This window comes from Eptatretus burgeri, chromosome 9 (genome assembly GCF_056783735.1).
Source record: "Eptatretus burgeri isolate ZD-2024b chromosome 9, Ebu_testis_v1, whole genome shotgun sequence".
Classification (NCBI taxonomy): domain Eukaryota; kingdom Metazoa; phylum Chordata; class Myxini; order Myxiniformes; family Myxinidae; genus Eptatretus; species Eptatretus burgeri.
In genome coordinates, this window is record NC_140969.1 from 36,140,253 (window position 1) to 36,166,470 (window position 26,218).

The 26,218-nt window shown below is 48.2% G+C and overlaps 1 protein-coding gene across 1 annotated transcript in view; it reads left to right on the plus strand.

The window, feature by feature from the left end:
• LOC147019901 (protein jagged-2-like) overlaps nucleotides 1–26,218 on the plus strand; it is a 150,275-nt gene that overhangs the window by 84,666 nt on the left and 39,391 nt on the right. The window contains exons 9-12 of the mRNA XM_085894735.1: nucleotides 14,465–14,578; nucleotides 15,913–16,026; nucleotides 17,828–17,874; nucleotides 18,011–18,184. Of these exons, the coding sequence (XP_085750861.1) occupies nucleotides 14,465–14,578; nucleotides 15,913–16,026; nucleotides 17,828–17,874; nucleotides 18,011–18,184 (449 nt within the window). The remainder of the gene's footprint in view (nucleotides 1–14,464; nucleotides 14,579–15,912; nucleotides 16,027–17,827; nucleotides 17,875–18,010; nucleotides 18,185–26,218) is intronic.

Sequence of the window (26,218 nt, forward strand, 5' to 3'; positions counted from 1 at the left end):
TTGGCGTTCACAACCTATGCCCAACGATAGTTTAACTTAGGCATAGCGCGCTGCACGTATTGCCGACGAACTCGTGGTGTAGCCTGTTAAAAACCTGACCCACGCCGATTTAAATCATAACTGCCTGAGAATTGGAAGTGTCAACATCACAGTCACACCTTGACGATTTAGCCAGCGTATGCCGACCTTTGAAAAATGTGTCTAAAACGCTGGTGCACGTCGGATACGTTATGGGTAAGTTGTGTATACGTTAAGAGCACGCTGAAAAACGATGAAGTACGCTGTCATATTTCGTGGTACATTTATTACGTCGTGAAATTTCAAGCATGCTGAAAATTTCACGACGTACTCGCCATATGGCTCACACGTTCCGCTACGCTGGGAATAAGTTGTCGGCACGATATGCGATCATTGACACACGTCGACACAAGTTCCTTGTAAGTTACTCATAAGTCGAAACACGTCGAGGTAATGTTTAGCATACCCGAAACTTATTTTCTCCGTCAAGGCACATTTTCTTTTTTTCTCCTTGGCTCCGTGAAGGCACGTGACGAAATATCTGAAGTTGTTTTTTTTTTTTTTTTTTTTTTTGTTAGTCTATCACGAATTTTAAAATATATTCGGACATTTGCTTTTAAGTTTCGACGTCGACGTGACAATATCCTCAAACAGAAAATATTCACAGAGGAGGAACTAAGAATAAGACATGAGCAAACTGAAGAGGCAATAGGACGTGACGTAACGGCACGTGACGAAATATCGGAAGTTATTGTTTTTTTTTTTTTTTTTTTAAACGCTGCCAATACGCCATTATATGGTAGCTGTAAATTTGAAACACGTTCACTAAGTTCTGTGGTTGTCCGGAAGACGTCAATCAAATACGTCTACATACGTCAATATGCGTTGGAGGTACGTTACACATTGGTTCAAAGCACGTTACTCATAGGTTAGAAAAAAGTTTTGGGTACGCTAAGCATTACCTCGATGTGTTTTGATTTATGAGTAACTTCCAAGTAACGTGCCTTGACGTGTGTCAACGATCGCATGACGTGCCTCGACGTGTGTGCAACGATCGTGTAACGTGCCTTCAACATGTTACTCATAGGTTATAAATAAGTTTCGGGTACGCTAATCATTACCTCGACGTGTTTCAACTTATGAGTAACTTACAAGTAACGTGTGTCGACGTGTTTCAACAATCGCATAACGTGCCTACAACTTATGGCCAGCGTAGCAGAACGTGTGAGTCATACGCTGGCATACGTCGTAAAATTTCAAGCATGCTAAAATTTGAGGACAACCGCAAAGTGCAACGATGAAAGCTTGCGTACTACAACGTGTGGCAGTGTTTTTCAGCGTGCTCTTAACGTATACAAACTTACCCATAACGTATTCGACGTGTGCAAGCGTTTTAGCCAAATTTTGCATACGTCAGGCATACGTTGGCTAAATCGTCAAGGTGTGACAGGGCCTTAAGGCAAGACAAGCACTTGAAGTTGCTCAACTTACACAAGAGAAGAAAATCAAGTCAGCAGCTGACAAATGAAATGATATCAGGCCTGTATATTAACATCTCATCCAGCACTGTGCTCAGAAGGCTTATTGTAGCGGGTCTCCATGGCAGAGTTGCAGCTGAGAAACCACTGCTGAGACTGCACAATAAGGCAACACCATGATTGGGTGACTGAACAATGTAATTGGGTACTTTGGTCTGATGAATCTAAGCTTTAACTTTTTGGATCGAAGAGACACCATTTGTATGCCGAAGACCTGGACAACATGACAACATGCAATGTTTGCAGGCTACTGTTAAACACGGCAGAGGCTGCATGACTGTCTGGGGTTTTATCTCTTCTTTCAGTGCAGGAAAACTTGTTAAAATCAATGGGATACTTACAAACAAGTATTACAAGCAGATACTGCAGCACCATGTAATTCCAAGTGCAAACCATTTAATCGGAAGAGATTTCATGCTGCAAGAAGAAAATGATCCAAAACACACTTCCCATATCGTAAAACAGTATTTGGAGAACAAGGGTACAGCTGGTGTGCTCCAAGTGTTAGAATGGCCACCCCAGAGTCTGGACATGAATCACGTCAAGGCCATGTGGGATTACCTGGAAACAGAGAAGAACAAGAGGAACCCGACTGATCGAACAGAACCGTGGAATGCACTACAGGACGATGTGGCACAATATTCCTATCAGAGTGCTTTAGTCATTCAGGAAGCATTGGTAAAAGTGTGATGGCACTCAAGAAGGAAAAGGGTGGGGACACAATGTATTGACTGATACTATACAATGACACCATTCTTGTTATTTCCTGAAGCACTTTGTTTCACGTGCATTTATAAAGGATATTAATTTACAATAACAAACACATTGACCGTTATCACTGAATATTTAATGAATTTACTCTAATAATTGTATTGGAATAACCAAACCTTTGCTGCGTGTGCGTGCGTGCGTGCGTGCGTACGTGCGTGCGTGCGTGCGTGCACATGGATTGGAAAAGAAAATGGAAACACCAATGTAAAGTCACTTAATAGGGCATTGGGCCACCACCTGTATGTGCCATGGCATAGAGTCCACCAGTGTAGAATTCTGCAAGAGGGATGCAGCACCATTCTGCCATGAGAAAGTTGATCAACTCACACCTTTTTGATGCAGGTGGATAACGCTGTCTCAGGCGTCGTTCCTGAATATCCCATAAATGCACAATTGGGTTCAGATATGGTGACTGGGAAGGCCATGACATATGGATGATATCAATGCCACGCTGATCAAATCTTTGGGCGACCATACGTGCTCTCTGGATGGGGGCATTGTCATCGTGGAAGACACCCCTCCTGGCAGGAAAGAAATGCTGCAAAATGTGGTGAAGATTATCACTCAGTACCATTAAATAGTGATTGACATTGACCTTGCCTTCCTCGAGAATGACTGCACCTCCTCCTAAATCATGTCCAATCAATTAAATTGGCCACAGGTGGACTCCAAAAAAGTTGGAGAGACGAAAGGAAATTGGATGCATCTGAGCTCAATTTGGAGTGTCAAAGCAAAGGGGTAGAAAGCTTATTGACTGAAGACATTTTAGCTTTTCATTTTTCATTAATTTGTAAAAAATTCTTTAAAAAAACAAAAATCCCACTTTGACCTATTAGCGACATTATGTGGAGATGACAAAAAAATTAATCTAACTTAATCCGTTTTAAAATCAGGTTGTAACACAACAAAATGTGAAAAAGTCAAGAGGTGTGAACACTTTCTGAAGACATTGTATATACTGTACAAACAATTTAAAAAAAAATTAAAAAAGTAAAAACATAGTGATGAAATCTCAAAAAAAAAAACAACCAAACAATGTAGGAATGACACCACATTACGATGCCGCAATACAACACCACAATCCTCATGGATTACCATCACGACACATTTTGACATTTTACTTTTGTTGTGGGATTGTGATGGAAAAATGGCAAAAGATATTGCGATGCTAAACGAGAAGAGGATTGTTGCATCGTATTGTGGCGTCATAATGTGGTGTCATTCTTCATTGTTATTCTTATTCTAAGTTCTTCTTCATCCATCACAATGCCCTAACAAAATTAAAATGTCAAACGATGTCATGATGGTAATCCATGAGGATTGTGGTGTTGTATTGTGGAATCATAATGTGGTGTCATCCCCCTACCTTGCTTGGTTGTTTTTTTTTTTTTTGAGATTTCACCCCTCCATGTTTTTACATTTTTTTCAAATGTTTTTCTTTTCTTGTTTCTGCAACTTTTTAAAGTAATAAAATGCTTAATGTTTTGTATATTTTGTTATTTTGGTATAGATTAAATCCATCTATGTTATTAAATTTTTTTCAGACTTCATTCAGTTCATTTAGGGGATGGTTTGGATATGCATCGCTTTTGGAATGGTACTGTCCATTTCCCCCACGCCTCCCCTGATTTTGGCCTGGTTTGGTTGAGTCCACATTTACATTCGATTATCTTTTCCAAATAAAACGATTAATGTTTTACATATTTTTTCATTTTGGGTTGCGTGCACTCGCCCAGAGACAAAGTAACTTCCTCACCTTTTTATCACCATCATTGCTTTAGCAGTTAATGCGGTAGGTTGGGCTACAGTTTTACATTGTTTTTGAGAGGGAAAGAAGAGGAAACAGAAGTTCAGATTGGCGTTTTAGCAATTTTTCATTGTGGTGCTTTATCGATGTATTCTGGTGTCTTTTCAAGTCTTGATAGTTCAGAAAATGCTCGAGAATAAAAGTTTTAGCTTTTAAATGCTTATGACTTCACTCTATAGTAGTTTATAAGCCTATCATTGTGTACACATTTGAATGGGTGGCCATTTTTTTCCCCGTATCATCCTTCTAGATGGAGTATTGCCATATTCCATAATTATATATATATATATTTATATATATATATATATATATATATATATATATATATATATTGTTGCGGTCTTCGCGCCCGCCGGCGTGCGACGGCCACGTAACTCGAATCGCGGCACGTCGCCCACCGGACGGACAATCCAGTCGTGACCCTCTCGGACTAACGCCGGGAACCAGTCACGGGTGGACCTTTCGGTCTCACCGCGATCGAGCCAATCAGCCCCCGCGTGGGATAGGGTTGCTCGCCAAATTCGAACTACCTAAGTACCCACGCGGAGGGTAGACCGGGCGATCGCACCTCGCCGCAGGTCGACTTCGGACACGGGCCACTTAAGCGACCCGTTCCGTACTATCAGAATAACCGAGCGGTGTTATCGTCGACCTCGACGGTTCGATTAATTATCGGGCGTATTCAGCCCACTACCAACCCTTTACGTGAAGCAAGATGGGGATTCAATGGAGGAAAAGACGAAGCGAAACGGGAGAACAGTTCAACAATAAAGCACATTTATTCGCGGCACACGGGAAGCACACAAATACAATTCCACCAAATGCACACAAAAAAAGAAAACACAATTCCATTTACACAAAAAGCAAATATAAAAGTGAAAACACAGTGCAGAGCTAATACCGACTACCGAGCACACGGCAACACTTATACAATTCTACTTCACAGACGGCGCCGACAACACATACCCAAAACCAAGGAAAAGAAATACCCTCAAGGATTAGGCGGGCCTGAGGCCGAGACCGGGTCGCGCCTACCCGTCTGGTGATGAGACGCGGAGCGGCGATGGCGCCTCAACTCCGCGGGCCTCGCGGACAGTGTCTGGTAGGGGGTGGGAAAGGGGCCCCCTTGGTCGCACTATCTCAGCGCGGGGGGAAACAGGAGGGGGTTGCTGATGCTCGGGGTATAGAGGATCTTTATTATCCCGCGACGAGCGTCTCCACCTCGGCCAGGTCGCGCTGTCGGCCTCCCTCGGGTGCAGCTCCCTGCACGACGCGAGCACCCCCTCGTCTGGTGTCGCCGCCTTTCCACAGCTCCGTCCCCTCCGTTCCGACTCCAACGCACACGACGAGCAGCTCCACCGCCCGCGAAGTCTTGACCCTCTGCTTCCGACTCTCCTCTTCTTGACTCTCCGACCCGTTCTTGTTTGCGACTCTCCTCGTTCTGCTGACTCTTTCTCTTCTCGTTCCGACTCCTTCGCCTCGTTCCGACCTTTACTACTCTTTTTACTGACGAACACCGTCCTTTTATCCCCCCCGTAACTTCGCCTTTGACCCCCTCCCTTTGACCTTTCAACTCGCTCCCCATTGGCCCGAGAAAAAGTGGGCGTGAAGGCTTTTTGATCCACAAATTTGCATATATCGATCGCCCTGGGGCGGGGCCAGTCGCCCCTCGCTCACCGATTGGACGGCAAAAAGTGGGCGTGTGTCGTTTTGGATCCGTTTTTGAAGCAGAAAATCCGTGATTTTGTACACGCTGTTCAACGTGCGCCCTACACGAGTCCAGCATCGGTGCCCATGAGTGGCGCGAGATGACGGTGATGCGATGGTGGCGAGTTGTGACGGTAAAGGTCATGGCGGTTGTGGTGAAGCGGCGTTGTGGTTGGTGGTTGATGTTGTGGTTGTGATGATGGCGATTGGTCCAAAATAAAGATAGTAAAAGAAAAACGGCTATCCTAAAGAGTCGCAGCACGTATAAATGACATGTATTCCCACTAGACAACGGGTTTGGGCCTAACTACACATGCACTTACCGAGATACCTCACCTAAGGGACCTGAATGGTGGTTTGCGAATCTGGTAACCACAACACTACCCCCTTCCCTTTTTACAGACTCGTCCCGAGTCGTCAAATTTTCGTGTGCCATCATGTGTAGTTTTCCCCTAGTACATTTTACCTACGGATCCCTGAGTGCGACATTCATGGTATTCGTGTCCCCAAAATAAATAACCTGAGGGCTGCGTAACTACCTAAACAAACTCACTCACACGGACGACTTAAATAAAATTGCCGGCGCTAAGACATACATGCCGGGGGCGCACTCATATGTACAGTACATCTTAACCTTAACTTACAAATTTTACACTAAACCATGGCCCAGGATCATTGACTCTGCAAAAAGAAAGCAGTTAGCAGGGAGCCAGGCTGCCCACATGCAGTCTCTGGCTCAAACAATGCAGGTGACAGGGAACGTGGCTGGCTGCTCACACGCAGTCCAAGGCCTTCCCTTTTGAACTGAACTCAGTGAACCACAACGGTGCTTGGGCTGCACAACGCAGTCTCCGTGCCAGCTCAAGTGGCACACGCAATGAGCACAACGAATGGATGCATGAACGGTTTGAACTGAATGCAGTGAACCACAACGGTGCATGGGCTGCACAACGCAGTCTCCGTGCCAGCTCAAGTGGCACACGCAATGAGCACAACGAATGGATGCATGAACACAAACACGGTGCACGGGCCGCCACTGCAGGCCCGTGTTGTAGCTGCCAACAGGGCAGTTCTTGCAGCTTGCAAACTGTTGCCTTGCGGATCCTGGCGCACATGGAAATGAACAGGGGGGGGGCAAAGCAAAAATTGAATGGGGCTGGTGAACGTGGGCAGTGGGCATGACATGGCAAAGGCAGCAGGCAAACACAGCCCGCAGAACAAGGCCGCTGCAGGCAAACACAGCCGGCAGACGAACTGGCCGGCACAGGCCTCGAAGAAAAACAGCCATCAGATGAACTGGCCGGCACAGGCCTTGCAGCACAGCAGCTGCAGACGAAGTGGCCGGCACAGGCCTTGAAGCAAAACACGGCCAGCCGATGGCACAGGCCTTGCAGCAAAACAACAGCTGCCGATGAAGTTGGCCGGCCTCCGCCTTGAAGCAAAACACGGCCAGCCGATGAAGTTGGCCAGCTCTTGCCCTTCAGTGGAGGTTGGTGGAGGGAGTGCGGTGGTGCTGGCCACTCGGAAGGCGGGCTCGGACCTACCTACCTGTCTCCCTCCCAACCTATCGCCTTTGCCTGTCACTGTACATACCCACTCCCTTAATTTGTCAAACCCCAATTTAGCCCCAACTTATTTTTTTTGTTGTTTTTATTTTTACTTCCCCACTATAAATCGTCCCCTAACCCCCTTTATCGTCCTTGTTCGGCTAACCTATTCTGTCACCTAGCCTACTCCCAACCCCTACGTTCCCTTCCCGGAGGGGAATAAGGGAGAGCTAACGTCCTGTGCCGAGGCCCAACGAAGCCTCAGAATGGCCTCCCCAGAGTTCGGCGATCTTAACCCAAAGTGGGTCCAGCGGCCCACAACGACAGCGAGGAGATGGATGGTGCGGAGGGGTACACTTCCTAATCTACCCTATCCATTTAACTGTTAAACTACCCCGGGGCTTTCAACAAGCGCCTCTTGCTTAAACTATTGGTTCTATAAACCCAGATTCCCGTCGCCTGTGTTGGTGTCCTTACAATTTCGGGCCTCGCCCCCCAATTTTCTCTCCGTGCCCTCACACGGTCTCCTGGCTGGGACACGTGGCTCCCTTTGGCAGGCACGACCCTCTGCCGAATCTCCCGCTATGGCACCCCCGGGCACTACACTGCCTCCGAGCCTACCAGCTCCCTAACACCGGGGAGTGCCCCCCATGGCACCTCCCCTGAAACGCACACGTGGCAGGCCGGCCTCCCGGGCCCCTTTCCGAGGGTCACCCGTGCCCACAACACTGCCCACGCGGCTAATGGCGCCCCGGGCCCCCGCACCAAGCAGGCGCACCCGTGCCCACTACTCTATCCCGGCCCCCCATGGGCCCATGGCCTACCGCGGCCGACTAGCCTGGTGCCCGGGGTACCCACTCAGCGATACTCACCTTTCGCAGCCACGCTCCCAAGCCCGTCAACAGGGCTCCTGCACCCCTCCAAATGGGTCTCGAGCCTACTTTCCCACCAACAGCAAAACGACCTCCATTTTTCAATTTGACTAACCCAGCTAACTCACTTTACTCTGACCCCGGGGTCCCTTGGGCGGGAGTCACTCCTCCCCCCAATCACTCATCGCACCATGCATTCCCCATTCACTCCACTCACACAGACCCGCTGGCCTCACTCACTCAACAAGTACTCACCTCACAACTCACCAACTCTTCAACACACACACCACTGAACTCTGCCATCCTTCTAACTACCTCCCCGAACTAACTCGTGCTCCCACGTCGTCCCTTAAACTAGTAGCACGTTCCTTTTAACACTACGTAGCTAAGCTACGTCCCCTCTACACATTCTCAAGTCTGTCACTGTCCTCAAATGTCCCATTTTATTTCCCAACCTAAATCTGGCTACAATCCCTCTAACTAATCCATTCCACGGACTCCATGAGGACTTACCCCTGCCCCATGAAGTCGGTCTAACTAAGCTAACCCTTCCCCCTAACTAGTTTTCATCCTGTGCCCAGGTCAAGGGGGTCTTCTACCCCTTGCCCAGGAATCCTTTGCACCCGAAAGTGAGGCTTGTTCTTTTTTTTTATTTTTTTTTTCTACATGCGCAGCGCCAGCGCGGCAACTCAGAGCTCGCGCACTTTGCACCTGCCCGTGACGTCATGCAGCTGCACGTGTTCCTCGTCCCTCTTGGACGCTACCATCCGGCAGAGATACCCCTCCTGCCGGATTCCAACCACACGTGCAGCCATGACGTCACCGTGCGCATAAAAAAAAACACAAGCCCCACGTTTCGAGGGGTTCCCCACGCGAACACATGTGCTTTGCCCGTTGGAGCTTAACACACACGATCGCGTGGAGAACCCGTCCGGTCCAAATCCATTTACCTGCCTAAACTTTGTCCGTCCGCGGGATCGGCAAATCCACCGCGTGCGTTTCCGGACCGGGACTTCACTCTCGCAAGCGAGCACGTGGTGGTCTCGTGCGTTGCACAGCACGAACCGCGTGCTCACTGCTGGGTGAACCCGGCACGGTCCTCGAAACAGCTACAGCCGCTACTCGGCTTTCGTTCCTGTCATGTCGCCGTCGTCGCCTCCATTCAACACACGCATACCTGCGTGTTACGACGCACACAGTCCACTCCATCACATTCACACCGGGAGACGCGGCTGAGTGCTCCCGCATGCCAACCGACATCTCCCTCACATACCGCTCTCTCACACACACGGTCTCCCTTGCACACGGCCGTTCACTCACGCGTGCGGGGGCACTCACCCGCGGTGCCTCACTCACACTGGCCGTTTCATCCACACACACGGCCTCACTCACACACGGTGCCTCACCCACGCACGGCGTGCTGGGAAGCACGTACTCTGGCACCATCGCCACCACACCACTCACACACGGGGTCGCTTCCACACACGGGGACGCACTCACACCTTGCACCACACACACAGGGACAACCACACTGGGGATTTGTGTCCCCACAAGGGTCTCCGGGGCCTCTATACCCCCCAAGCTCTCCGTGCACCCGTTCACAGCACTCCTCCCCTCAACCTCGCAAAGCACGACCGAACTCACCTGGTCGTGACTCACCTCAAGGGGGCATACTCCCTCTCCTCGTTCCTGGAGGAGGCCATCCAGGTGCTCGCACTGGGTCTCTACCCGCTCCGCGAGCTCACCCCCATTATCCTCCACTACCTCCGTGTGTGTGTGCGCGTCACTTACCCCGTCTTCATCGTGCAGTCTCTCCTCTATTTTGTCTGTCTCCCGTGTCTCTATACATTTTCTCTCCTGGTTCCTTTTTTCTGTCTCTTCCTGGTTCCTTTTCCTTTCCCATCTGAGTCGTTCTTTCTCTCTGAGCCCCATTAGCTGTTCGTTCTCCCTCTGTTTTAGTTGTTCAATTTCACACTCATAGAGTTGTTTTCTTTCCCACTGTTCCTCCTGCTCTTTGTTTTCCAATCTCATCGTTTCTTTCAATTGGCTCATTTCCTTCCTGTGTTTCATTCGCTGTTCTCTCACGACTCTTCCTCGTTTCCTCTCCTGTCCTTCCTTCTCCAGTTTCATGGTTTGCTTCATTTGGTTAATCTCCTTTTTGTGTTTCATTTGCTGCTGTCTCATTACTCTTCCTCGTTTCCTCTCCTGTCCTTCCTTCTCCAGTTTCATGGTTTTCTTCATTTGGTTAATCTCCTGTTTGTGTTTCATTCGCTGTTCTTTGTCTATCTCGTACTCCAGCCTCAGCTTTTCTTCCAATTGGTCAACCTCAGATTCATGTTCTTTTTGTTTTCTATTCCATTGTTCCTCTCGTTCTTCCCTCTCCAATCTCGTTGTGTCCTTCAATCTCCTGATTTCTCCTTCCTGCTTCATTCCTTGCTCCTTTACTTTCTCCTCGTATTCAAACCTATTTTTTTCCTTTTGTCGTTCAGTTTCAAATTCATACTCTTTCAGTTTTCTATTCCACTGTCTTTCTTGTTCCTCCTTCTGCAATCTCGTCATTTCTTTCAACTGACTGATTTCTTTCTCCTGTCTCATTCGTTCTTCCTTCATTACTCTTTCTTGTTCCTCATTCTTTAGTCTGGCCTTCGCTTCCAGCTGTTCGATCTGTACAGTGTGGTTTCTTAAAGTTTCATTTTCCGTTCTCTTCCTTTCCTCTTTTAACACTCTCAGTTCGTTTTGTAGTTCCCTCTCTTTGTTTTGGTGTTTCTGTAACTCAGAAACTTTATTTTCCAATTCCTTTCTCATCTCCGCACACTCAGACTTTGCTTTGGCTTCTAACTGTTCTTCCGGCTTGCGCTTGTGGTTTTCTACCCGTCTTCCCAGTTCCTCTGTCTCCGTTTTTTCCTCCAGTCCCAGCTTATCAACTCTCTTCATGTCTTGAAGTCTTTTCTGACACTCCACCGTTTCGACCTTCAATCCCTCCTCTGTCTCCTCCTGGCTTTCTTTTAATTGGTTTTTCGCTTCGAGTGCGTTTCCATCCATTTTTTTATTTTCCATTTGTTGCGTATTTCTCTTCATTTCGTTGTTCCCTTCTTTCATTCCGTCAATTATGCTCTGCACGAGTTCCATTACGTGCTGTATTGTCACCTGCCCTGGCCACTCCCACTGACTACATTTAGCGGTGGAGTTATAATAAAAAAACCGACCAGATGAACGGCATCGATGCCTTTCCCAACCTTCTGGTACGGGTTTCTCTTGCACGGTGATCTCGTCCTGAGCCATGGATTCTACATTACTATTACACATACCTAATCCACCCGGCACCCGCTCGCCTTGAGACGCCATCTTGCTTCTCGTGAAGGGTTAATTTCGCTCGCTCGTAATTTGGAGGGAATCGGGGGTCGCTTCTCTCACCCCTGGACCGATTCCCGTGAATTTAGCCGGAGACAGGAGAGCCTGTTTTCCTGTTCTCCGATACCAGTGCCGCGAGGAGGGCGATGGATTTGTATCGCACGACCTGACACCAGTGTTGCGGTTTTCGCGCCCGCCGGCGTGCGACGGCCACGTAACTCGAATCGCGGCACGTCGCCCACCGGACGGACAATCCAGTCGTGACCCTCTCGGACTAACGCCGGGAACCAGTCACGGGTGGACCTTTCGGTCTCACCGCGATCGAGCCAATCAGCCCCCGCGTGGGATAGGGTTGCTCGCCAAATTCGAACTACCTAAGTACCCACGCGGAGGGTAGACCGGGCGATCGCACCTCGCCGCAGGTCGACTTCGGACACGGGCCACTTAAGCGACCCGTTCCGTACTATCAGAATAACCGAGCGGTGTTATCGTCGACCTCGACGGTTCGATTAATTATCGGGCGTATTCAGCCCACTACCAACCCTTTACGTGAAGCAAGATGGGGATTCAATGGAGGAAAAGACGAAGCGAAACGGGAGAACAGTTCAACAATAAAGCACATTTATTCGCGGCACACGGGAAGCACACAAATACAATTCCACCAAATGCACACAAAAAAAAGAAAACACAATTCCATTTACACAAAAAGCAAATATAAAAGTGAAAACACAGTGCAGAGCTAATACCGACTACCGAGCACACGGCAACACTTATACAATTCTACTTCACAGACGGCGCCGACAACACATACCCAAAACCAAGGAAAAGAAATACCCTCAAGGATTAGGCGGGCCTGAGGCCGAGACCGGGTCGCGCCTTCCCGTCTGGTGATGAGACGCGGAGCGGCGATGGCGCCTCAACTCCGCGGGCCTCGCGGACAGTGTCTGGTAGGGGGTGGGAAAGGGGCCCCCTTGGTCGCACTATCTCAGCGCGGGGGGAAACAGGAGGGGGTTGCTGATGCTCGGGGTATAGAGGATCTTTATTATTCCGCGACGAGCGTCTCCACCTCGGCCAGGTCGCGCTGTCGGCCTCCCTCGGGTGCAGCTCCCTGCACGACGCGAGCACCCCCTCGTCTGGTGTCGCCGCCTTTCCACAGCTCCGTCCCCTCCGTTCCGACTCCAACGCACACGACGAGCAGCTCCACCGCCCGCGAAGTCTTGACCCTCTGCTTCCGACTCTCCTCTTCTTGACTCTCCGACCCGTTCTTGTTTGCGACTCTCCTCGTTCTGCTGACTCTTTCTCTTCTCGTTCCGACTCCTTCGCCTCGTTCCGACCTTTACTACTCTTTTTACTGACGAACACCGTCCTTTTATCCCCCCCGTAACTTCGCCTTTGACCCCCTCCCTTTGACCTTTCAACTCGCTCCCCATTGGCCCGAGAAAAAGTGGGCGTGAAGGCTTTTTGATCCACAAATTTGCATATATCGATCGCCCTGGGGGCGGGGCCAATTCGCCCCTCGCTCACCGATTGGACGGCAAAAAGTGGGCGTGTGTCGTTTTGGATCCGTTTTTGAAGCAGAAAATCCGTGATTTTGTACACGCTGTTCAACGTGCGCCCCACACGAGTCCAGCATCGGTGCCCATGAGTGGCGCGAGATGACGGTGATGCGATGGTGGCGAGTTGTGACGGTAAAGGTCATGGCGGTTGTGGTGAAGCGGCGTTGTGGTTGGTGGTTGATGTTGTGGTTGTGATGATGGCGATTGGTCCAAAATAAAGATAGTAAAAGAAAAACGGCTATCCTAAAGAGTCGCAGCACGTATAAATGACATGTATTCCCACTAGACAACGGGTTTGGGCCTAACTACACATGCACTTACCGAGATACCTCACCTAAGGGACCTGAATGGTGGTTTGCGAATCTGGTAACCACAACAATATATATATATGTATATATATATATATATATATATATATATATATATGTATATACGTATATACGTATATATGTATATATATATATATATATAAATATATATATATATATATATATATGTATATATATGCCTGCTGACAGGATGGTTTCGAGGTACGCACACTTGCCTCTCAGCTGTCTAGCCTGGGTTGCAATCCCGACCCAGCAACAAACTGTCATCCTAGTGTTTCACAGGCAAGGTGATTCATCAATGTGTGTGCTGACCCTTGGATGGACGTTCACCTGGCATCCCATCTGCCAACATTAGTTGGTGAACGTTTAAGATCACACCGTGTCCTTCACAAAGAGTGGGTGAGCTATTGCCGGCGACATGTCCAAATTCCAAATTCCTGGCCAAACTACTTTTGGGAAGCCAACGGAAAACCATCCAGTAGGCTGTAACCCTTTCCAAGAATCTCTTGGCAGTACTGAATGTGCTTTCTGGCAGAACCCCAGTGTGTGTGTGTGTGTGTGTGTGTGTGTGTGTGTGTGTGTGTGTGTGTGTGTGTGTGTGTGTGTGTGTGTGTGTGTGTGTGTGTGTGTGTGTGTTGTTACAAGCATGAATGAATGAGTGAGGGATTAATTACGTAGTACAGTAATTATAGCCTAATGAGTACAATATGTGTGCGTGTGTGTGCGTATATATATATATATATATATATATATATATATATATATATATATATATATATATATATATATATATATATATATATATATATATATATATATATATATATATATATATATATTTATATATTGGGGGGTGTGGGGGGGGCAGGCTGTCGTTCATACAGCCAGCAACAGTGTGAATGGAAGAATTACAAAGTCAATGGCTGCTCTGCAATGCTCCTTTCTGTTTCATTTTCATGTTTGTGCAGACGTTGATGACTGTGTGTCAGCACCATGTGCACACGGCGGTACATGCCAGGATACACCTGATGGCTTCCACTGTTTCTGCCCTTCGCAATGGTCAGGACTCACCTGTCAAGTTGGTGAGGAAACAAATATTGTGGTTGTGTGATCATCAGTTGTGTTAATGTAGGCAGCAATAGCTCTTGCATGACCAGGTGGGACATCATTCAGGACACCAGGATTTAGGCCTTATTGCTCAAGCAGGCTATTTGCATATCAAGTTGTTCCAAACATATAGATATATTTCAGAAATGCAGTAATAAATTATATCATCTGTGGGTAAAGCCATGGTTGAATCATCATCACACCATTTTAAAGCCTTTTTCCCTGAGCAGGGGTCAGCTTTTTGCGGGCTCCAATCATGGTACCCTTTCTTGTGGCAATGTTTTTTACGGCTGGATGCCCTTCCAGACACCAACCCTTTAGTCGCCTTCGACATGCAGGGATAATGACCAGTATACTGGTGCTCATTTCGCCAACCTTCGGAAGGATGACAGGCTCGAACTCAGGACTCCAAGGATCCCAAGCCACCACCCTAACCACTAAGCCAACACCAGGCTCATTAAGGCCATGGTTGAATGCAGGAGTAATGTTTGCATCTTTCGTCTCTTTCTGTTTCAGCTGTCACATTTATTCCCACTTTCTTTTGAAATCTGCCAAGAAAAATTTCACCAAATCTTTCACCAAACAGCCAGGCCTATCATTCGACTGAACGTGGCAGGAATTTAGTATTTGTTCACATTGCCGATGATAATTCACTTATGCCTCACAAAAGACACCGTGGGGTTCATTAATGTCTACCAACTAATGCTAGCAGACAGGGCACCCAGCTTATGACCGTATATATCCGAGGGATGGTGCAGTTTGGAACGCAACACCTTGCCTGGCAAGCGCCGACCCAACAGTTGATGACCGGGTCAAAAATCAAACCCAGACTCGACTAACTCAGAGGTCATCCACATATATTGTGATAGTACTCATCAATTTATATTTGTGTCTGCTGTTTTCCGGATTCTAGGGAATGTGTGGATGTGGACAACCGACAGAAGCCTTCATATGTGCCTTTTATCTTCATCCGTTGTCTTGATTTGTGTTGCTTTAGGATGAGTAGAGTGTCACGTATTTTACTCCAGCTTCTGTTTTAATATAAAGTGCAGTGGGATTATGGGAAGGTTGAACACACTAAATGATGACACAAGTTTGTAATCATGTTTATTATATGGTCAACCATTGCTTACTTTGGTATGAACTTTATCTTGAGTTTGTTTTTTTTGTAACCCCCCCCCCTTTTTTTTGTTCTTCTTTCCCTTTTGGGATTATCTGTTAAAATTTAATGAAAAACAAAATATCATTTATTCTCATGAACCACTGACCACTCCCCTCTTTGCTTTCCTCTTCTCATTGTGCTCCCTAGATGTGGACGAGTGTAAAACGAATCCTTGTGTTCATGCACGGTTTTGCAAGAACTTATTTGGCAGCTATTACTGTAGTTGTCTGCCTGGTTGGTTTGGACAGGACTGTGATATTGGTTAGTATTTGTCTTGCCAGTCTGTCCACCGCATCACTGTTTCACTTACCATGCTGCTTGTTGTAACTCGGTATACTGCCTCCATTATTTTGAAACACGCCACTGGAATAATTCTGTGTTCAATTAAGGGAGAGAAGTATTGAGGATCTGAAAAGGAAAAATAGGTGGAAGTGCCAGTTGGGAAGGAGGTCAAAGGAAAGGGCATTTTAAGGTAATGGAAGGAAGGGCAAGTGGCATATAGGGTTGGGATGGGAGTCATAATAGTGTCATCTTATGGACCTAATATGGTGATGTCCTCTTCATAAATGTGTGACTTTTTGGAACGCAGCAGTAGCAACAACAACAACTGAATACAAACATGGACTTGACGACACCACTGATGACACCTGCAACCACTGCCAGGCCACCCCACATAATAAAACACATTATGGAAGATTGGGTGGTCCTGGCTCCATGAAGGGAAGAGCACAACATTTTAGATGTGTGAGATCTCTTGGTCAATCCCCGGAAATCGATTGGCTATCTCCGCGCCGCAGACATGCTTGAGCAGAACTGACCACGGCTAATCAGCAACAACACCAACAACACCACCACCAACAACAAAAGCATACTGTATTCACAAAACCGAGCAAAAGGCGTTAATATATATATATATATATATATATATATATATATATATATATATATATATATATATATATATATATATATATTTAGAAATGAAGGTATTACAAACGTTTCAGCTTACTCGTAATCTCCATTTGGCTGTGACCATTGGCTTTTACTGCCTTTGGCATTTACCATTCATAAATCTGGCATTTCAGTCGAGGAAGCAACCTGGGCATATCGAGTTAATTATCACCCATTGCTGTGTTAATTTTCATTGTGCACATTTCAACCATACTCTTTACTTTTATGACACTTTACCCAAGTCTTTGTTCCCAAAACAATAAAGTCACAGATGTCCCCGTTTCTACTGAAAATTTTGGCCTCCATGACCAGTCTTCTTATCAAAGTTTTTTTCTGTCTCAGCACATGCTATTTCCCTCCCATAACTTTTGGCTCAAGCGATGGTATGAAGAGGGTTTGTCAAATGGAATTCTTGCAGATCATTACAGTTCCCTACTGAACTCAGCCATTCATCAAGTGTTACTTTTGTACATACACCACTGTTGAGATGGGGCGGTTGATTCCGAGTCCAGGTTTTGTTCATTTTCTCCGGCTGATTTGTAGTTTTCATGTGTGCCACCGGAATTTTATAGATGGAAAGATTTATGATAAGTACTTCAAAATCCTGAAGTGGGGGTATGGGTGGACGGAGGGAGGGAGTGTGGGAGTGGGGAGGGAAATTTGTTTTGGCTTATATGGTGATAACTAAGCTAAGGCTAAATTGAGGCGAGTTTGGAGAACTTCAGTATGGAAGATGATGGACTTGCAGCTTCAACATTCCAAGTCCCATATCTCATTGAGTGGGGGTTTCTCACTCCCCCACCTCTCCCCCCCCCCCAACTCCATTCCCCATCATTGCATGGTCATATGTTTATATTTAGTCCACTTGTTTTTCTTTTGCTTTTTATTATCTCATGAAGCACAAAATGGCTTCTCGTGGTTTCGTTTTTGGCTGTTTGGCTTGTTTAAGGAACCATGCAATTTGTATGATATTTGCATTGTCTGTGTTTGTTAGTTCATAAAATCGTTTCAATTTGCAGTCCAATAATCATTGCCAGCTTTGCTCCAATTAAACTCAAGGAAATCACAAGTTTTGGTGCAAATTCACTAAACAACCTGCGTTGCCTCGCAGGTGAAAGCGCTTGCCACGGTTACTGCCTGAGTGGGGGAACCTGTCAGGTGAGCTTGCTTTCAGAATGGCTCTCGATTTGTTAACTGCATGGAGTGTTTGATGGTTACGTTTAGTTTGGTTTCTGCCTGTCGTTTTGCATTTTCCTCCCGCCTTCCAACATTCCGCTTCTTTCCCACTCCCCAGCTGTCGCAAAGGGGCCCAGAATGCATTTGTCCTGAGGGATTTCTCGGTGTACATTGCGAGATTCAGCCAAATGCTTGTGCCAGCCTGCAGTGTCCACATGGCATGCACTGTCTGATACAGTCAGATACCCTTCCACGCTGCGTCTGCCCACCAGACTCGGAGCATCGTTGCCAGGTGAGGATGAAGTGTTCAAATATGCTGTGTGTCAACCCGCCTCCCCTACCACCCAAACAAAAATAATACGTGCTATCACATGTTAAACACCCACTAATCACAAAACACAGCTCCCTTCATATAAATGACTGAGATTTTCACCGTAGTTGTATTTGCTGTTTTTAATGGTGCACTTTTCCATTAAATGATGCAGAGTAAATAGATTCTCATGATGGAATCTTGTCATTTCCGTTTGTTCAAATTTGCCTTCTCGTTGCACTTTAATTTGCCCTGCAGCATGAATGAATAAAATTTCAGGATTTTATAAATGACATTTTGGGCTTTGCACCTGTGGATTTCGGACCAAACAGTATGTCGCAGTAAACAGCTGTTTGAACTGCTTTACCTGCACAACCATGTAGTGTATTAATTTGCCCTCGTGAATATATTTTTCCAAATTTCATCAAAATTTTGTCGTCATTTGTGTGTGTCTACACATGTGTATCGAGTCGATAAACTGATGGATTGATGTGATGTGGTGTTTTTTTATTGATAGAATGCAAGCATGATGCGCAAAATGGTGTGTGCAAGTGAGTGTGAGGGATTCGAATCCCAACCCAGCTATAAACTGTCATCTCGGTGTTTCACAGACAGGGTGATTCTTCATAAAAGTTATATAGTTTCTCTTTATGAGTTTCAAAGCAAATCATATTATATTTGACGAGTGAGGTACCTGACCGTGCTTTGCACGGGAGGGGCGGTACAGCCACTGGACAGCCAGTTTGTGAAAGATGGGCAAAAAGAAATGACGAAACTACAAATGCCGAATCTGTGAAAGTCACGGGTGGAACCCCACACATGATTTCCTCCTCCTGCTTTAAACTCAATCTCTCTCTATGTTTTCATTCCACATAACATCAATCCAATCACAAGTTCATACTATACCATTAATATAACAAAATACAATGTTACAAACACTCATGAGGTAAACGTATAAAAACGCCATTTTGAGGTTACATCAGGATCGGGAACAGCTTGGTACGGATCGAAAGTCAAAATCATCATTGTATTGAGGTATTTATGAGACCTCACACTCACCTTAGGACACCGGCTGGGATCCTAAAACGTTTCACAGACGATTTGGCGGGGCTCGCCCCTAAACTGAGGGAATAGTTCAGGGTCAGACAGACAGACACACTCCAGCTTTATATTGTACTAGCAAATACAATCCGTCGCTTCGCCGGTGGGTCAATAAAGTGTCAGGGGGGGGTGGAAAGAGGGAGAGAGGGGGAGAGACAGACACACAGGCAGAGACAGCGAGAGAGTGACAGAGATGTGGGAGGAGAGTGATGCATTTTATGAGGGGGTAGCAAGGAAAGCACAGAGTGAGAGAAAAGGGTAGGGGAGAGGAGGGGGAAAAAGACAGGTGAGGGGTATAGGTGGGGTTAGCAAAGAGAATGACCAAACATGAAAAAAAAACGTGTCAGAACAGCTGTACACACAAGAGAGTTTGTAAAGTAATCTGCTGGCACATCTGCAAAGAAGTCATGGACTTACGGTAGCTGGTTCATGGTTTCAGTAGCCACAAGCTCATTGGTGGACTTGGTATTCCAACGCTGGTGGTGTGGCAAAGGAAATTGATCATGTACTCGTTTATGGTCACTGGAGGATGATCCAGAACTGCAGGGTCCAGCCGGAGTGCTCAGTTCTTCAATACCGACCACAGGCTTCTTGTAGCAACTCTGAAGTTTCAGCTTAAATCCAGGAGAATGGTACCATCCCAGCCGAGGCTGGATGTTGGCAAGCTCAAGGATGAGAGGACAGCTGAGGAGTTTTCAAACGGGCTGAGTGGGGATTTGGGGGGTCTGGGTGCTTTGGGGGATCCTGAAGAGTTGTGGAGTTCCTTCAAGACCACCATCATTGATGTTGCCTGTCGATGTCTTAGAACTCACCATACGGCAAAGAGGAATTTTTTTCTCTCAAGGGACACTGGATACCATTGGCCAGAGTCGCAGGGTCAGGCTGAATTGGCAGAGCTGAGCTGTTCAGATTAAGTGATTCTCGTCCTGCTTACAGGGGAATTCACGCATTGCGTTTCTCCAAGCTCGTCCCTCCGTGCCCTGCAGTTAGAGCAGAGGGTGGTCGGCTCTTGACAGAGGAGTTCGTAGAGAAGTCCCGCTCTGCTAGTTACTTTGAGCGGCTGTACCAGGCTGATCCACCAGCTGTTGAGTTGGATATCAGGGGTGTTACAATCCCTATTGCTGATCCACCAATCAACTGTGGTCGAACTTCGTTTGTGGAAACAGGCTGGGATGAACCGGATGAAATGGAGTAAAGCTCCTGGGATTTGTGGCATCCATGCTGAACTTTTCAAGGCTGGTGGAAATGCTGTACTCATGTCGATGCATGAGGTTCTGTGCTCTGCCTGGAACACAGGCATCATCCCAACTGACTGGATGAGGGGCCTTGTTGTCCCTCTCTGGAAAGAGAAGGGTGATCGCCAGGACTGCAACAACTACCGAGGGGGTGACGCTGCTCTCAGTGTAGGGCAAGGTCTTTGCTCAGATAATTATTGAAAGGGTTCGCCACCATCTGCTTGAGCACCAGCGTCCAGAGCAGTCAGGCTTTACACCAATGAGCTCAATGATTCATCGTATCCTTGCTCTTCGGTCCTCACCGAACGCAGACGAGAGTTTCGGCAGGGGCTGCTTGCAGCCGATGTTGATCTCTGCAAATTGTTTGATTCAGTGAATCGGTATGTCCTTTGGAGGATTTTTGTTCTTCGTGGGGTGCCAACAAAACTGATCAATCTGATGTCTGAACTATACACTGGTACTGAGAGTGCTGTGAGATGTGGTGATGCCATCTCTGACTTATTTTCAGTTGTTACTGGAGTTTATCAGGGGTGTGTGCTGGCCCCGACACTTTTTAGCACTTGTATGGACTGGGTTTTGGGGAGGATGTCGTAGAGATCAAGGTGCGGTGCATCGTTTGGTAATGTCAAGATCTCTTTCCTTGATTTCGCAGATGATGCAGTCATCTTTGCAGAGACTCTAAATATCATTTTGGGGGGCTAGAGGTGCTGAATGAGGAGTCAGAACTGCTGGGATTACGAGTTTCCTGGGTCAAAACTAAGATCCAGGCTTTCAGTGACATCTTGGATGCTGCTATCCTGTCTGTACCTGTTTGTGGCGAGGATGTTGAGGTCATAGAGAGATTCACTTACCTTGGCAGTGATATTCATGTCTCTGCTGGCTGTGAGCAAGAGCTCAATAGACGTCTGGGTCGGGCCTGGGGAGTCATGGATTCACTGGATCATGCGGTGTGGTGTTGCCAGTACCTGTGCGAGAGGATGAAAGTCCGAGTCTTCAGGTCGTTGGTGCTTCCGGGCTTGCTCTATGGATGTGAGACTTGGACTCTGACCTGAGATCTGAGATGAAATCTTAATTCCTTTGGTACCAGGTCTCTTCGGAGAATCCTTGGCTGTCGCTGGTCGGACTTTTTGTCCAACGAGCGGTATCTGAGAGAGACTCAAATGAGATTTGTTACCTGCATATTCCGTGAGTGTCAGCTCTGGCTGCAGGAACGTGTGGCTCCTTTTCATGATGCTGATCCTGCTCAACAGATTCTCTCAGTGACAGAGCCTCGTGAGTGGAGGAGGCTAATGGGCCAACCACGTTCCTCTTGGTTGCAGCAGGTTGATTAACATCTCAAGGAGATGGGGATGGGCCAGGCATCCACCTGGGGGATGGCGAGATGGAGGCCCTTAGAGTACCGGCGGAAAGTCGACACAGTGACGCCCTGCTCAGATGCATGCTCCCATACCTGACCTGACCTGACATCTGCAAAATCCTTGATATTCCAGTTCCTGAAAATTTGTGGGAAAATGAACCAAAAGCAATCACTGAAAACATTGACGTACCGCTCACATACGACCTCATGATCCCATCGGGCGTGAACATCGAAAACAAAGCATTGCGACCAGATATCACACTTAGGTGCAAAAAATGCGAAGAAGGCATTGATAATTGAGGTGCTTATACCAGTGATTTTGGACTAACAATGCAGAAATCACGAAAATGACCAAATATCAAGACATCAAGCATGAAGTGAAAAGATCCTGGAAGCTAAAGAATGCCATAGTTGTACCAGTGATGATGAAGTACCTCATGAGAATGATGAAGAAGAACCTCACAGAGAAATTAAAAATCATCCCTGGGAATATCACAACAAACAAACTACAGTTGGAAGCCGTTCTGGGCTCAGTAACGATCCTGAAGAGAACCCTCGGCACAAAACTTTGAAAACAGAAAACTTCCCAGCTCAGTCCATGAATCGTGACCCCTTACCGAAATGAAGGTGGATACTTTGAGCCCACCCTGGGAGGACTCAATTCCACATTCTGAAACCCCATATGTGCACACACACACACACACACACACACACACACACACACACACACACACACACACACACACACACACACACACACATGCACACACACCTTGCTTTTTATTAGTACAGATAGATAACACCCGATTTCCAAGCCGTTCGCCATATGAATGTGTTTTCTGAATTTCAGAAGCAAATTCTTTCCACCCATCACATGGTGTGTGTCTGTGTGTGTGTGTGTGTGTGTGTGTGTGTGTGTGTGTGTGTGTGTGTGTGTGTACCTGGCGCCTTAGAGGGTTTGAGATTGGTATATCCATTGGAATTGTTTGTGTTTTCCCCATGCCCGAACCCACACGAACCCCATGTGTGTGTGTTTTGTTCATAAAGCATGACCTATTCTCTCTACTAACTCCCCTAACCCCACCCCTCCCTCCCTTTGTCCCATCTTCGCTCCACTCCTCCTAAGACAGTGCAGCACCCTCTTCCCACATCTCTCCCCCCTATCTCTCTCCCTCTCTCTCCTTCTCTCCCCCTATCTCCCTCCCTCCTGTTCTCTCTCTCTCTCTCTCTCTCTCTCTCTCTCTCTCTCTCTCTCTCTCTCTCTCTCTCTCTCTCTCTCTCTCTCTCTCTCTCTCTCTCTCTCTCTCTCTCTCTCTCTCTCTCTCTCTCTCTCTCTCTCTCTCTCTCTCTCTCTATCTATCTCTCTCTCTCTCTCTCTCTCTCTCTCTCTCTCTCTCTCTGTCTCTGTCTCTGTCTCTGTCTCTCTCTCTCTCCCCTCTCCCCTCTCTCCTCTCTCCTCTCTCCTCTCTCCTCTCTCCTCTCTCCTCTCTCCTCTCTCCTCTCTCCTCTCTCCTCTCTCCTCTCTCCTCTCTCCTCTCTCCTCTCTCCTCTCTCCTCTCTCCTCTCTCTCTGTCTCAAGATGTGTCTGGACGGTAGTTATGCCCAGACAGTGGTTATCTCCACACGTGTCCAGATGGTAATTATTTCCAAACTTGTCTGTGTCGGAGTGGCGACCTGTCCATGTTTGTGCCCAATACCAAGGAGACTATTTAAGCAGCACAAACGCTCTGTATAGGGAATGGTCCCAGTGGATGGAAGGATTCACGGTGGTTATGTCCAGAAGGTTGTTATCTACGGATGTGTCTGGATGGTGGTTATCTATGCACATGCCTGGACAGTGGTTATGTCTGGATGGTGGTTATGTCCAGATGATGGTCATCTCCGGATGTGTCTGGATGGTGGTTATGTTTGGACGATGGTTATCTCCGGATGTGTCTGGATGGTGGTTATGTCCGGATGGTGGTTATCTATGCACATGCCTAGACAGTGGTTATGTCCAGATGGTGGTCATCTCCGGATGTGTCTGGATGGTGGTTATGTTTGGACGATGGTTATCTCTGGACGTGTCTGGATGGTGGTTATGTCCGGATGGTGGTTATCTATGCATGTGTCTGGACAGTGGTTATGTCCGGATGGTAGTTATGTCCAGATGGTGGTCATCGCTGGATGTGTCTGGATGGTGGTTATGTCTGAATGGTGGTTAGCTCCAGATGGTGGTTATGTCCGGACGGACCCTCCCCTCACACTGCCTTACCTTGCCCTCCCTTGCCCTCCCCTCACGCTGCCTTCCCTTCCGCTGCCCTCACGCTCCCTTTCCCTCCCCTCACACTGCCTTACCTTGCCCTCCCTTGCCCTCCCCTCACGCTGCCTTCCCTTCCGCTGCCCTCACGCTCCCTTTCCCTCCCCTCACACTGCCTTTCTCTCCCCTCATGCTGCCTTTCACTTCCCCTCACGCTGCCTTTCCCTCCCCTCACACTGCCTTTCCGTCCCCTCACGCTGCCTTTCCCTCCCCTCACGCTGCCTTTTCCTCCCCTCACGCTGCCTTTCCCTCCCCTGACGCCGCCTTTCCCTCCCCTCACGCTGCCTTTCCCTCCCCTCACGCTGCCTTTCCCTCCCCTCACGCTGCCCTTCGCTCCCCTCACGCTCCCTTTCCCTCCCCTCACGCTCCCTTTCCCTCCCCTCACGCTGCCTTTCCCTCCCCTCACGCTGCCTTTCCCTCCCCTCACGCTCCCTTTTCCTCGCCTCACGCTCCCTTTCCCTCCCCTCACGCTGCCTTTCCCCTTCCCTCACGCTCCCTTTCCCTTCCCCTCACGCTCCCTTTCCCTCCCCTCACGCTCCCTTTCCCTCCCCTCATGCTCCCTTTCCCTCCCCTCACGCTCCCTTTCCCTCCCCTCACGCTCCCTTTCCCTCTCCTCACGCTGCCTTTCCCCTCCCCTCACGCTCCCTTTCCCTCCCCCACGCTCCCTTTCCCTCCCCTCACGCTGCCTTTCCCTTCCCCTCACCCTGCCTTTCCCTCCCCTCACGCTGCCTTTCCCTCCCCTCACGCTCCCTTTCCCTCCCCTCACGCTCCCTTTGCCTCCCCTCACGCTCCCTTTCCCTCCCCTCACGCTGCCTTTCCCTTCCCCTCACGCTGCCTTTCCCTCCCCTCACACTGCCTTTCCCATTCCCTCCCCTCATGCTGTTTTCCCATTTCCTTCCTGTTCCCTCCTCTTTCCCTCACGCTGCCTCCCTCCCCTCACATTGCTTTCGCCCCTCCCCTTACACTGCCCTCTGTTGTGCTGCCTTCCCCCCTACTCGTGTTGCCTTCCCTTCCCCTCACGCAGCCCTGCCCTCCCCTCATGCAGCCTTCCCCTCTCTTCACACTGCCTTCTTCTCCCCTCCCCTCACACGACCTCCCCCTTTCCTCACGCTCCCCTTCCCCTAACAGCAATGAATCGCCAGATCACAGCAGGATATCTGAGGTGTACGCATGCTCACTCTAAGCTGTCTCGCCAGAGTTGGAATCCCGACTCAGCTATAAAGTGTCACCCAGAAGTTTCACAGGCAGGGTGATTCATCAATGTATGTGCCGTCTTTTGGATGGATGTTAAACTGGGCATCACATCTGCCAGAATCCTCCCCTCTCCTCTCCCTCTCTCTGCCTCCGCATCTTCCCCCTTCCCCTCTCTCCTTCCCCTCCCATTCCCTCACCCCCTCTTTCTCCCTCTCATCCCTCTGCCTCTCTCACCTCTCTCTCTCTCTCTCTCTCTCTCTCTCTCTCTCTCTCTCTCTCTCTCTCTCTCTCTCTCTCTCTCTCTCTCTCTCTCTCCTACCCCTCTCTCTCTCCTACCCCTCTCTCTCTCCTACCCCTCTCTCTCTCCTACCCCTCTCTCTCTCTCCTACCCCTCTCTCTCTCCTACCCCTCTCTCTCTCCTACCCCCTCTCTCTCTCCTACCCCCTCTCTCTCTCCTACCCCTCTCTCTCTCCTACCCCTCTCTCTCTCCTACCCCTCTCTCTCTCCTACCCCTCTCTCTCTCCTACCCCTCTCTCTCTCCTACCCCTCTCTCTCTCCTACCCCTCTCTCTCTCCTACCCCTCTCTCTCTCCTACCCCTCTCTCTCTCCTACCCCTCTCTCTCTCCTACCCCTCTCTCTCTCCTACCCTCTCTCTCTCCTACCCCTCTCTCTCTCCTACCCCTCTCTCTCTCCTACCCCTCTCTCTCTCCTACCCCTCTCTCTCTCCTACCCCTCTCTCTCTCCTACCCCTCTCTCTCTCCTACCCCTCTCTCTCTCCTACCCCTCTCTCTCTCCTACCCCTCTCTCTCTCTCCTACCCCTCTCTCTCTC